At 40.1% G+C, this 15,092-nt stretch overlaps 1 protein-coding gene across 12 annotated transcripts in view; it reads left to right on the top strand.

The window, feature by feature from the left end:
- The window catches only part of LOC149250709 (agmatine deiminase-like), a 270,021-nt gene that overhangs the window by 181,512 nt on the left and 73,417 nt on the right, over positions 1–15,092 (top strand). For all 12 annotated transcript variants that reach the window (XM_089459211.1, XM_089459210.1, XM_089459209.1 and 9 more), the window contains one exon: positions 5,502–5,731. In XM_089459211.1, the coding sequence (XP_089315337.1) occupies positions 5,502–5,731 (230 nt within the window). The remainder of the gene's footprint in view (positions 1–5,501; positions 5,732–15,092) is intronic.

Here is a 15,092-nt window from a genome sequence, read left to right as displayed (position 1 = left end):
CTTATGGCATGTTAGATTTGGACATCTAAACTATGATAGTCTTCGTCTATTGAAGATAAATGGTATTACGAGTTTGCCCACCATTCCTAGGAAACTTAAGCAATGTGATGCTTGTACCTTAGGAAATCACAACGAACAGTCATTTCATGATTCTCATTCTAGAGCACATAGAAAGCTTGAGCTCATGCGTTCTGACTTGTGTGGCCCTATGCCTGTTCCTTCTGCAAATGGTAATAAATACATGATGACTTTTATTGATGACTACACTAGAATGTGTTGGGTATATCTGTTGAAGAACAAATCTAAAGCTTTTGAAACTTTCAAAAAATTTCATGCATGGATTGAAAATGATACACAATCTCATATTGGCTCTATTCGTACTGATAATGGAAAAGAATATACTTCAAATGAATTTAAAAACTATCTTTGCCAGCATGGGATCAAACATCAAACAACAGTGCCTTATAATCCTCAATAAAATGGTGTAGCTGAAAGAATGAACAAGACAATCTTAAATATGGTACGTTCATTGATGTTTTTAAAAAATGTAAAGCTAGTGTTCTGGGTTGATGTAGTTCTATGTGCAGTTTATATTAAAAATCGATGCCCATCTCGTGCTCTCAAAAACAAGACTCTCTATGAAATGTGGTATGGCCACATTCCTTCGGTGAGACATCTCAGGGTTTTTGGTTCCACCTATTATGCCTTGATACCTAAGGAACAAAGAAACATACTTGCTGCAAGGAGTCGAAAATGTATATCTTCTTGGGGTACTCAGATACCTCTAAAGCATATTGTCTCTATGATGAAGTAAATACGATATTTATATTATCTAGAGATGTGATCTTTCTTGAATCTTCCAAGACTGACAATGTTGTTGAGAGGTATCTTGATCGCTTGGCTAGATTCGGACATGCAAAATATTTTCAAGAATTTGATAATGAGATTCCACATCTTGAAGGGGGGATCCCTATACTGGATCAATCTGTGGAGTCTCCTTCTGAAGCACTCTCTCCCCCACATGATGCTCCAACCACTGATCAAGAAGACACTTTGAGTGGTGCGTTGAGAGAATTGGAAGGCTAAATCTTGATTCAACCCCATTTTAGTCAACTGAAAAACTTGGGTCATCTTAGAAAGGTCCTCCAAAACAATGCTTCAAAACACTTGAAGGTGTTTGTCCTGATGAGGTTGGAAAGACAAGAACAAGAAGCTCTACTAGACAGAATGGAGGTGATGTATGATTCACCTATTGATATGGATGCTTCTTATGATTGTGAATTAAATTTGTCTACAGATTTCGAACCAATTTCTTTCAAAGAAGTTGCTTTGCATGATGAATGGAAAAAAGCAATGCAGAAAGAGTATGATGCTTTGATAAAGAATGGAACCTGGAAGCTAGTGGACCCTCCATTGGGAACCAAACCGATTAGCTACAAGTGGGTCTTCAAGAACAAGTATAAAGTAGATGACTTGACAAGCATAAAGTTAAGCTTGTGGCAAAAGGTTTTGCACGAAAAGGAAGGGTTCGATTATGAGGAGAGTTTTTCCCCCACAACAAAATGGCCTACCATACAGTCTCTCTTTGCTTGGCAACTCAAAACGGTTGGGAAGTCCATCAAATGGATGTAAAAACTGCTTTCTTGAATGGATATCTGAAAGATAATGTTTTTGTGTCTGAACAAGAAGGATTTGTTGTGAAGGGACAAGAGCACAAAACATGCAAGCTTGTCAAATCCTTGTATGGCCTCAAGCAAGCACCGTGAGCCTGGTACAAGAAATTGACTGAGCATCTTCTAAAACTAAATTTCAAACACTATGATCTTGATGATGCAACTTTGTTTGTCAAGAAAGTTGGAAAAACTGTTGTATATCTTGTGGTGTATGTAGATGATCTTCTGATGATAGGGAACAATGAAAATTATATTGCATCCATAAAGAAAGAATTGAGGAAAGGTTTTGAAATGACAGATTTGGGATATGTTCACTACTATCTGGGTATTGAAGTAACTCAGCGTTTGAAGTTTATATTCCTCTCTCAGAAGAAGTACATTGGAGATCTGTTGAAATTTTTTGGCATGGCTAAGTGCAATCCTTTGACCACTCCAATGGAACAAAATTTAAAGCTCACATCCACAAAAGGAAATGAATTTGAGGATGCAACAAAGTACAAACAACTTGTAGGAAGTCTTAACTACCTGACTACTACCAGACCAAACATTTCATTTGTTGTTGGAATCCTCTCTAGGTTTATGCAAAAGCCTTTTGAGGGTCGTTGGTTTGCTGCAAAAAGAGTTCTAAGCTACTTGAAGGGAACTCAAGACTTTGGACTCAAGTATACATAGGTGGATGACTTCAGCTTGATTGGATACTCTAATTCAAATTTTGATGGTGATAAAGAAAATGGAGTATCTACTTCAGGTTATGTTATGAGTCTTGGATCAGGAGCTGTCTCTTGAAGGTCACACAAACAGTCAGTTCTAGCAGATTCCACAATAGAGGCAGAATATGTGGCAATTGTAGAAGCAATGAAGGAAATTTTGTGGCTCAGGAAAATTCTTGAAGATTCGCTGGAGAAACAAATGCATTCTCCTCCTCTTTTGATTGACAATACTTTTGCAATAAAGTTGGCCAAGAACCCAAAGTTCCATGATCGAACTAAGAATATCAATACAAAGTATCATTTGATTCGACATCATGTTGAGGTCAACACTATTCACCTAGCCATTGTTCCAGAAACGAGCATATTGTAGACATCTTTTTTTTAAACCAAAATGAGTAGATTTTTTATATAAATATAGCGCGCCCATTCACAAACAAAACCGTGATTTTACATAGTTTTTTCAAGCCTTCAAAGGGCTGATGATATATCATTTGGTCTGCAAATTTGCTGTATAAGTGTTCTCTGTTCTGCTCACAAAAATTCCCCATTCCAGAGCTCCTACAACTATAAATTCGACAAAACTGAAGCATTAAATATTTACATTTACATTGTGCCATTTAGAAACTGTGAGAAAAAACTTATAAAAATTAAATATCCATTGGCGCTAGACTGTTAAGGTCCAGGCAATGGAGACTTCTTTGGTGCCTTTGTTCAGGTCCAACTCTGTAGAGTCCTCATTTTTCTTGCTGCTCTCCTCCACTTTGAGCTTCAACTGCTCAATTTGTTGCCGCAGTGCATCTACTTCATCTTCCAGTTGTCGAATACGCTCCCTCTTTTCCAGCTGTCTCTCCTGCATCATCAGGTTCTCTTGTTGTTGATGATGTATGCTGCGTTGCAGTTCAACCAGGCCTTCCTTAAATCCAGGTGGTCCTGCACACAGTTGATGCAGGTTGGCCGATTTCTCCTACCCACCAAAGAAATTCCCACTTGCGCCCCCCCGACCTCGGCCTGCGATTGCCCCAAGAGCCCGATTAGGAACTATCCTCTGAACTCTGCACACTTAAATCCATCTTCAGACTACCCAGAATGTCCCAAAACCTTCTATCACTCCCGCTCAATTCCAGGATGTGCTTGACCCACTAGTCTAGGAGCCAACCTTCCACCACCCTGTCCACCTCACTAGCCTCCAACAAAGCCCCAGGGATCTGACCCAGGACACCCTCACAGACTCGAGGTTTATAAACCTTCTCTCCAACAACAATCTTAAAATCAACTGTGTTCAAACAAACTTCCCTCTGCGGGTCGAGCTCAATTCTTCCCCGAGGTTCTGGTCTTGAACCTCCTCCCAATTGAGCAAAATAACGACACCCAACCTAGCAACAACACTTAGACCCTCAATTGCACTCAAACCCGCGGCCCCTTGAAGCTTCCCACTCAAAATCTCAGGTACATCCGACTCCTTGAGTTTTTGCCCATCAACCCAGACCCAACAATTGAGTCGCAACAACCTCAGCTTCAGCCGCCAGGCCATCGTAGAGGCCACTTGAGCAAAATAGAACCTTAAACCATAAAAACTGAACATACTATTATTCCTTTTATAGCAACTGCAGGAATGTGCGATGATGTTGTATTGTGTGAAGAAGTTGATGCAGTTGAGATCCCGATGGACTTCCATTATTTCCCAGCCGTCCGCCATAAAATCCCAGCACTGCTCCTGGTCCATCCTTCCCATCCTAAGCATCCTCCCATGAGCAAACTGGGCTTTTTTGTGCACCGGAATTAAATGTTGCTCTGAAATCCCTATAATCCTGCAATCCCTTGAGGTGGTGTGCCGTCCTTTGCACCTTGAACTAGGACGTGGGAACTGAATACACACACAAAGGTCTCTTTCATGAACAAGTGTAGTGCCATGGTGACGAACCCCGACACGTCGTAGATGTAAGCAGAGGACGCTCTTGTCACAAGGCTCCATGACAGGCCAGGGCTCACATGTAATGATGCGACATGGGGATGAGGTGGGTAGGGGTGGAGAACATGGCGGGAAGGAGGGGAGGCGGGACTAGATGGGAGAGGGGAGCGACGGGGAAAATGAGAGGAGAATGGCAGAGGGAAGGGATGTGGGGGGCAAATAGGGAAGAGAGAGGTGAAGGGAAGGGGAGGGGATGGAAAGGAAAGGGGGAGGGCTAAGGGGAGGGTGGAGGGGCCAAATGGCCACCCTAAGAAATTTGAAAGCAATATCTCCAATTCCAAAATTTGTTGACTTCCTTGCAAGGCTGAGAGCAACCTCCAACCTCCACATTACTGCAATATTGTGGCTGCATGATGATACTACTTCAATTACATTTCTACATAGGTTGTTTAGATGTAATGATGCTCTGCAAATTCTATGTTGTACAGGTTGCTATTGCACAAAGGTGCTTTGCAAATTGGCTGCTAGACAGGTCACTGTTGCACACTGATGCTCTGCAATTTCTGCTCCACACCATTATTGCACAATATGTTTGTAGCTCTCCTCCTAAAATATTTCTCACTGGTACTTCTTGTGACTTAGTCATCTCCTGCAAATTAGTGTGAAACATTCCTGTTTGAGATAACACCAACTATGATCTGTTATAATTTCCACTAGAGTTTGATATTCTGGTATAAATTTCTGTTAATAGCTGTTTGTAAGTTATTAGAAAAATTTGAAGCTTGATTGAGTCTCCTGTTAGGGTTGCCCTTTGTGGAGTCACATCTAAAGGAGTCATATTCACTGGAGTCACATCTGGTGGCAGTGTAGTAATCTCCATTGAAGTTGCCTCTGATGGGCTTATTCCCATCGCGATTTTACAACTGGTTTTATATGCAGTACACCCTTTTGGCAAAATATGTTGTAGATTTAGTTATGAATGCCAAAATGGCAACTTATACAATGATTTATATGGCTCGTCTGTTTCCACACTTTCAAATTTTCCTGCATGTTTAATTTTTACAGAATTGGGAATTAATCACAACGCTTTTTTCCTAGTTCTTTGCCTAAGATGATAGACCTCTTTAAAGTGTAAATAGTAATTTATTCTGAATTTGCATTTTGTTGGAATTCCATGAAGCATGTTGTTTTGCAATACTTATATTTCAGGAGACGATGATACCAATGGACACATAGATAACATGTGCTGCTTTGTAAGGCCGGGGGTGGTTATGCTGGCATGGACTAATGATGAAGATGATCCACAATATGAACGCTCACTTGAGGCTTATTCTGTTCTTTCCAAGGCTACTGATGCGCAGGGACGAACATTACAGATACTCAAGATGCATGTACCAGATCCTCTCTACATGACAAAAGAAGAGGCGGATGGGCTTCAAGTGAGTTCATTTCTGTCCTTTTTCTTGACTCCAGAATTGAACCTTTTTATTTGCTCCATGAGTGGCTGCAGAAACATTTGAATCACTTATAAAATGCACCACAACTATTGAATCCGGAAGTTACAATTTTTGCATGGAAAATGATTTTGTGGGCTTTTAGAATTGGATATCAAAACTAACCCTGGGTTTCAATAATGTGAATTCAATAAAGGATTGTTACTTAATTGTTGGATAGGAAAAACATACCTTGATATAAAAAATTAGTGATAGCGTTCTAGAGGGCGCTTTGCATTTGAACATTTAAACAAAATTGTACTTAATCAAATTATGATGTTGTTAGACATTGACAAATGCCCACCAGAAACACCCATAAAAGATTTAAAGAAAACCCTGAGTATTTTAAAGATGTTTTTTTTCACAATATTGGGACCCTATCTGGCATTTTCCAATATATGCCCTAAAGCAGGGTGCAAAGTTGATGGGATTTATTCTACTGAATAGGTTCACACGTATTATATATTTATTTTACACTTTCACATGTTATACCTTTGTACTTTATAATTTAAATGTTTACCTACATTATTGAAATTATTCCGTAACTGAATTGGTTGAAGATAATCACTCATCTCAATATTTCTATTTTAGTTTTTAATCCTAGGAGACTTGGTAAAAACTGTCCACTCTCCACCAATTCTGTACTTTCATAGATAGCTAATACAATCTGTAGTATACATATATTTACATTTCCGATAATCTCTTATTGTGCTTGCATACTTGCTCTTTGATTTGTTGTATGTATCTTAACATTACTGTGAATGTGATCATATCAGTTGGTATCAGAGCTTTAATACTAGGGATTTTCAGAAGCTTTATGAACTGAGAATCATCCTAAATACTGAATCATCTGTGATCAATATAATGCATTTGTCTCCCGAGTGTCTGACTGCTACTAGCATTTGCACTGTCACTGGAGACTCTGCGCTGCTGTCAACTCTGCATTGAGCCACCTGCTTTGCTGTTAACACTGCACTGCGCTCCTCAGCATCTGACTGCTACTAGTCTGCAATTGTCACTCGGTCTCTGACGGCAGCAACTACCACTGATCTGTTGAAAAGTATAACTAGGTTCGGTCTTCATAATGACATATGTAATTGTGATTTTATGTAATTGATGAAAAGAAGAAAAATAAAATTATTATTGTAATGCTTGTCTCATGGGTTTCATGAGCAAGGAATTTTATTTTAGTGATGGCTCCCATTGTGAGCCTTTAGGATTTGTCATCTAGTCATAAAAGTCAATTTGAGTCTATGTCATGTATGAAGGACCCTTCTTGGGCATATTACACTTATGTATGAGTCAATAGAAATGTCAAGTAGCCCTCCAAGACAAGCACAAGGCATCCCTCTTCAAGTCGGCTTCAAATGGAATTAATTAACTCCTCCAAACAGTCATGTCGGCTCACCCTATTCAAGTCAGCTTATTATAGAGGCAAACCACTATAAATAGGGCCGTCCGAATTTCATTTAGACACAAAATTTCGGTGATCAAGTTTGAAGCAGAAAGTGCGAAGTACAACAGAAGGAGGAGTCGAGAAAGAGCAGCCGAGAAAGTGCGAAGTCTGAAGCTTAGTTACAATAGAAGGAACCGAGAAATTGTTAAGTTTGAGGCTTAGTTGCAGCGGAAGGAGCCAAGAAAGAGTTGCACTCCTCTTAGCAAGTTGGAAAGAAGGTCAAATCTAGAAGGGAGGCTGAGACAAGAATTAGAAGAAGGTAAAGTCTAGAAGGAAGGCCTAGATAAGAAGATCAAGTCTAGAAGGGAGGCCGAAGGTTTGAAGCTAAAGAAGGTCGAAGTGGAAGAGGAGTCGAGAAAAGGAAAGGAGCAGAAGGTTGACTGTCATTGTCAAAGGATCTCATCAAGAGAACTTGTGTCTTGGTCTTGGAGTGGAAAATAGGTCAAGGGTCGTGGTCTTGGTATTCATCAATTGGAATCTCTATAAGAAGAAGAATTTGTTTGGGTTTTCCTCTCAAAGAGTGAGAGTTTTTGGCCGTGGCTGATAGCATATATTATGTGTCTCTTGTCTTGTTATGGTTTATGCATTGGTAGCTGTTTGATGAAGAACACTAATAACCTAAATAAAAGAAGATCCTAATCTAAAGAAATAAAAAACACTCACAAGCAACTATTAATAGAAGAGAAATCACTTCTGGAGCTCTCTGGGGCTCTCTGGGGCTACAACTCCAAGTCACCCCACCTCACTCCTGGAGGTATGGCTGCCATCATTGCGAAGTCTTCTTCCAACTTGGAGGACAACCTATCTATCTCACCATGTGCTGCTGCGTGGCTCTGCTTCTCCTCTTTGTCCTTCCTTAGAGAACACTGGGTACTCTAGTGGCCAAACTCGCCACACTTGAAGCACTTGACCTTAGATAGGTCCTTCTTCTTCCTTCTCTGCTCCCCTTGTCCCTAACTGGGACCCTTAGATGCGAGGGCCACATTCTCCTCCTCCTTCATCATCTTTTGTCCACTGCTATTGCTGCCACTGATGGAGCTCTTCAACAGAGTTCGTCTCAACTCCTCCTGTTGCTAATCGACTGATATTCGGTCCCATCTTGGTAGCGTGTCTCTGCCTAATATACTTTGGACGAAGACCTGCCAATCTTCAAAGACATTGTTGAGTGCTAATCGCACTAGCTTTGAAGGTTGAGGCACTGCCCCAACAAATGCAAGCTAGTCTCGGACCTCCTGAATCTTGGTGAGGAAGGGATCTATGCCTTCCCCCTTTTGCATCTTGATGCATCTTAGCTTCTCCTCTAGGAACATCTTCCATTGCTCGGAAGTACCTTGGTATAGCGTGGAGAGAGCATCCCACATCTCTTTGGCTGTACCTTTTTCTGCCACATGTGAGACTATATGGTCCCAGATTCCATCCAAGATCAACCGCTTTTCCCGTGCCATCTCCTTCAGGTATTCCTTCAGCTGATCCGCATCTTGGGGAACTGCCACTACATTATCAATGTGGGCTTTGAGGACATATTCATCTAGAAGGAAGGACATCCTAGCCTTCTAGATGACAGTTGGATAAACCATCCAACCTATCCTGATCTCTAAGCGCTGCTGTGACCATCTCTGATCATGTTGAAAACTCCCTCTTTCCCTCTGCTACTCTGCTACTTGCACTCCCTCCTGGAATGCGTGGATCTACTAGCTGCTACTGCTAATTTGCTTGGGAAAATTGAACTTCTGAGACTTGAAGTCCCCTGAGAGAAATTTTCACTCTGTTGTTTGTGCTTTTCTCTTCCACCCGACACGGATTCTACTTTTGCAAACTGCAACAAAACCCTTTGTGTCCAACCAAGGAATCTATTTAGCGAAAATCAGAGCTGAAGCTACTGCCTCTGATTGTTGGAATCACTCTCCCGGGCAAATTGAATTTTATGCACCCTTGCAACTGAAAATCGAACCACTGCCCCGACATTTTAGCTTGCCTGTCTGAGCACTATGCTGCCTCAGGAATTTCGGCCTGTTGCTCTCACTTGAACAACGAAATTCCTCCTCTGCTTCTGAGCTTCTTGGCTGATCACTTATGCTCTGATACCATGTAAAAATTCCAAAACTGGAATCCTATTGTAGCAACTGGTATTAATTCTTCTAACTGATATATTAATTATTCAGTTTATTGCTATGGAAACAACGAATTAAAGACACTGTTATGAAACTAGCTCAAGAAAAGATAGAAAAGATAGATCAACGCCTTAGAATTCAGCCTCTTCGAGGGGGCAACCTCCTTTACATTACATAAATGAACAATTCTTGGATGATACAAATGACAAAACCTCCTTTCTATATATAGGAGTCTAAGGAGTCACAATATAATCCAGCCGACCTAACAATAATAATATAAAGCCACAAAAATAACAATAGAGGGATTCTATGGGGCACAGTAATAACAATATGGGGGTAATAGGGGCACAACAATATTAATAAGGGGTATAACTACAATAGTAATGGGGTAATCACTAGTATTATAGGGACCCAACATGCCCCTCGCCTTCAAAAAAGTGTTGTCCTCAACACTTGAGTAGTTCTGGATACTTCTGCATAAAATTCTCATCCTCCCATGTGGAATCTTCAGCGGATAAGTTCTTCCACTTGATAAGATACTCTGAAATTGATCGATTTCGTAGCTGCCTAATTCTTGTTTCTATGATTGCTTCTGGTTCCAATATAATTTTTCCTTCCTCGTCAAGTTCTGGCAATATTGTTTGAACTGGGAGCTTGTCGCCTATAACCTTCTTTAAACATGAAACATGGAAAACTGGGTGCAATCGAGAAGCTGCAGGAAGCTCCAATTTGTATGCCACAGTACCAATCTTTTGCAACACCTTGTATGGACCATAATACTTTGGTGATAATTTATTATCCTTCTTAGCTTGCTTGAAGGACATTTGCTTATATGGTTGTAGCTATAGGAATACCCAATCCCCTACATCAAAACTTCTTTCACTGCGATGTTGATCTGCCTGTTGTTTCATTCTATTCTGTGCCAACACGAGGTTATCCTTTAAGAGTTGGAGGACTTGTTGTTGATGTTCAATGTGATGTTCCACTGCTTGAACCTTAGAATTTTCTCTTAAATATGATGTGATGGATGGTGGTTGATACCCATAAAGTGCCATAAATGGGGTCATTTTTGTTGCTGTATGGAAGGAAGTGTTATACCACCATTCAGCCAGAGGCAACCATTTGACCCATTGTGTTTGTTTATCAGATACAAAGCAACGAAGATATCCTTCCAAACATTTGTTTACTATCTCAGTTTGCCCATCAGATTGAGGATGATAAGATGAGCTATGAGCTAACTGAGTACCAAGACAAGAAAATAATTCTGTCCAAAAATTTCCAGTGAAAATGGGATCTCTGTCACTTACAATAATCTTTGGGTTTCCATGTAGCTTTTGAATTGTTTCCATAAATGCAGTAGAAACCGTACTGGCTTTAAATGGATGTGATAATGCATAAAAGTTTGCATACTTGGTAAGTCTGTCAACTACCACCATGATGACACTCTTTCCCTCAGACTTGGGTAAACCTGTGATAAAATCCATTGAAACCTCCTCCCAACGTTGGCTTGGAATGGATAAAGGTTGTAATAGACCTGGTGTCTTAATTGTTTCAACTTTATTTTGTTGGCAAACCAAACATTCCGCCACAAACTTTTGAATATCTGATTTAAGGCCATCCCAAAAAAATTCCTTCTTAACCCTGTGGTAAGTTTTTAGAAATCCTGAGTGCCCTCCTAAGGGAGAAGTGTGCAATTCCATAAGAATCTTTTGTTTTAGCTGGGAATTCTTACAGATGTATAAGCGATCTTTGTGCCATAACGAATCATTTTGCCAGCTAAATGTATCAGACGTACTGGAATCTTGTTGTAGCTTTTGAATAAGTGCCCACACTTCTTTGTCATTCTTCCATTCCTCCCTTGCTTCGTTTATCCAATCTGGTTGGATAATAGAAATGGCGCACAACAATGCTTCCACATCCTCATCCTTTCTTGAGAGTGCATCTGCCACCACATTTTGCTTCCCTTTTTTGTAGATGATTTCAAAGTCATAACCCAACATCTTTTTGACCCATTTTTGTTGCTCTTCAGAGGATAATCTTTGTTCTAAAAAATATTTAAGGCTATCATGATCCATTTTTACCTTGAAGTGTCTTCCCATTAGGTAGGGTCGCCATTTCTTAAGTGCATGGAGTATTGCCAACATATCCTTCTCATAAATAGCTTTGCTTAAAAACTTTCCCTTGATTGGACGACTTTCAAAAGCAATGGGTCTTTCATCTTGCATTAGAACAACACCAATTCCATTTCCTGAAGCATCACATTCCACAATAAAGGTTTTTGTGAAGTCTGGTGTAGCTAAGACCGGTGCTTGGCACATTGCCTCTTTAGGATGTTCAAAGACCTTTGTTGCTTCCGGAGTCCATGAAAATGCATCTTTCTTCAATAATGTTGTTAGCGGTGCTGCTATTCTCCCATAATTCTTAACAAACTTGCGATAATACCCTGTCAACCCAAGAAATCCTCGCAGATGCTTTATGGATGTGGGGATTTTCCATTCCTTAATGGATTTAATTTTGCTAGGGTCTACCTTAACTCCTTCATGAGATACAATATGACGCAAATTGGATTCTCCACGGAAGAGTCATGCGAAATCTCCCACAGTGACTTGATTATAGACTGGTTTAGTAGAGCGAACTTGTACGACGTGGCACGAGTCATTGTTTCAACCTTTGGATCTGAAAAATGCATACGAGAAACTAGAGTCCGTCCTCTTTCTGTAGCTTCTTACGAAATTTCAATCCGATCCCCAGAGAGAAAGTTATGACGATTTTCCCTAGGTCACTTGTTTGGAATGTAATTCAGGAGTCTGCAAAAAGACCAACTTCCTCAGATCATATCTCCGCAAATATAGCACGAAAAGCTCTGAAATTCGGACCCGAGGTTTAGTGCGATTTCTTCTCAAATGGGTTTTTTTTGCAACTTCTGAAACGTCGCAGAAAAAAAGTTATAGCGAAAATGCCACGATGACCTGTTTGGAGCAGCGAAACCCTAGAATCCAAAGCTCTGATACCAAATGTTATGAAACCAGCTCAAGAAAAGATAGAAAAGATAGATCAACGCCTTAGAATTCAGCCTCTTCGAGGGGGCAACCTCCTTTACATTACATAAATGAACAATTCTTGGATGATACAAATGACAAAACCTCCTTTCTATATATAGGAGTCTAAGGAGTCACAATATAATCCAGCCGACCTAACAATAATAATATAAAGCCACAAAAATAACAATAGAGGGATTCTATGGGGCACAATAATAACAATATGGGGGCAATAGGGGCACAACAATATTAATAAGGGGTATAACTACAATAGTAATGGGGTAATCACTAGTATTATAGGGACCCAACAGACACTGCAACCTTCACAAAGAAAATGGCATGTTATTTTTGGACAAATGTCTCGGAAAACCCAACTTGGTAAAACCGGTGCAACAGTGAGGGTTTCTATTATTATGCAATAGTGAAAATATGAGGTCAATCTGGATGCCTAAAACTGACAATCCACAAGAAGAAAATCTGGGAAAAATTATTGAAGGGAAATTACCCTTCCTCCATAAGCAATCCCGACACCACATGCCTTTAGAAAACTCGGCCTCCTGGACCCTCTGCGTCAGCCTCTACGCAATCTCTATGACGTCAAGCCTCCAACCAGTCTCTGATGAAGTCCTTTTGCCTGCCTTTGCTGAGGAAGTTGTCTCTCTGGCTCTCTGGAAGACTTTCCTGGCTTCTGGAACTGAGAATGAATTTTTTCCTCAACTAAATTGAACTTCCAACTTGAAGCAACTGCGCAATCGTCTGCACTGCCTCTTTGGGAATAACTCGACGCTCTTACTGCTGCCTCTTTGGATCTGGAAAACTTCCTCTGAATCACTGCCCTTGCCCCTCACTATCTCTGCTACCTCACTGAAGCTCAAAATCTCCGACAATTGATTGCTGCTACTCTAGAAAATCGAATTTTCTAAGTGATTCTGATACATTCTCCATCACCACATCGATCTCCTCTTATAATCCATTGTTGGAGCACCAACGACCAAGATTAAAACTTAATCAATGGCTAGGATCATCTCTAGATCGATTCGTGTGAGTTTCTAGACTATTCTCACCTTATCTCAATTAATACTGATTAATTAACCATATTCCCTAAGTTTAGACTTAGGAAATATTTAAAAATCGACTAATAATCTAATTGAGACACTTCTAGGTGGAATTTCCAGAAACGATTTCTGGGTTTTGGAACTCTTATGTATTCTAGCATCTCCACCAAATTTTGTGGCTAAAACACATTCGATGCTACAAAAATTAACATGAAGGTGGTTCGCAATTCAGATGGCGCACATTATTTGGAGCGACCATATCTCTAGCATCGCACAACAAATCTGTAGGCCCACTCATTCTCAACACGTTACAGTCTTGGCACCGTCTTGGCATCACATATGTTACAGTCTTGATGTCGACATGGCTATTGCATATGATATCGTTCACTGGCTCTCACTTATGGTCTCTCTCTCATCCATCATTGTTCTGGTGGCTCTCACATATGACATTGTTCTATGACTAAGCATATGTTTCGAATTTAGTCTCTAAAGGTTTGCAATATTGTTTAATTTCACAATGGCATTGTGACTGTGCGTTAATCTATAATTTCAGCGCCTTGAATTTTGATGGTTCACGGTCTCGCTACAATCATTCATATTTCAAGTGTGATGTCATCAAGCATTCTCTCCGAACTCTTTTTACTGTGAACATGCTATTCAGATGATCTGGCTATGCTCTAGTGGCATATACATTATTTTGTAGATATGCTAGGATAACTATGTTAATGCTTCGGTGACATTATTCAGTGGCCACGCTTCTCTATGGCTCAATGTTTATATGTGCTTTGCTCTATATTTAGTGATGATACTTGATGTCAAGGATGTAAGAAATCTACGGTAACTTGGATGTATGAGTACGACATATGTTGACAACAATGTTGTTCCTTAATGACAATAACATGACTCTTTTGATACAGTGACTCTATGATAGCTCCTATATCATAGTTATTTTACGATGACAGTAACCATGTATATGATGTATGACGTATGACAATATTTCTATTGTTAGTTTTTGTAGCATCGGATGTGTTCTGGCCACGAAATTTTGTGGAGAGGCTAGAATACATGAGATCTCAAAAACTCATAAATCGTTTTTGGAAATTCTGCCTAAAAGTGTCTCAATTAGATTATTAACCGATTTTTAAATATTTTCTAAGTGTAAACTTAGGGACTATGGTTAATTAATTAGTATTAATTGAGATAAGGCGTGAATCATTTAGAAACTCACACGGATCGACCTAGAAATGATCCTATCCATTGATTAAGTTTTAATCTTGGCCGTTGGTGCCCCAACAGTGGATTATAAAAGAAAGTTGATGTGGTGATGGAGATCATCCAGTGCAGATACTTAGTTGCCCAGACAGTTCGATTTTCTCAGCAGCAGCATCTAAACAGAGAAGATAGAGCCAGAGGGTGAGTAGTAGGTGGAAGAGGAGAGCAATAGCATTCTGGTAAGAAGTTTTTCAGTTCCCGGAAGAGTCAAAGGAAAGAAGGCCGAAACCTTCAGAGGGCTAGCATAGTTGCTGCGCAGAGGGTGACACAAGCAACTCAGCACAGAAGCTGGGGAAGCTATTTCAAAGGCAAGAAATAACTGTGGGGTGAGAAATTCTCACAATATTTTTGCCAGTATTTTCTTCAGATTAGATT

Source organism: Pinus tabuliformis, chromosome 7 (assembly GCF_031772625.1).
Source record: "Pinus tabuliformis cultivar Carrire ecotype Pingquan chromosome 7, CPIR1, whole genome shotgun sequence".
In the NCBI taxonomy this organism is placed as follows: domain Eukaryota; kingdom Viridiplantae; phylum Streptophyta; class Pinopsida; order Pinales; family Pinaceae; genus Pinus; species Pinus tabuliformis.
The sequence above is the reverse complement of the archived record's forward strand: the minus strand, read 5'-3'. Positions and strand labels throughout refer to the sequence as shown.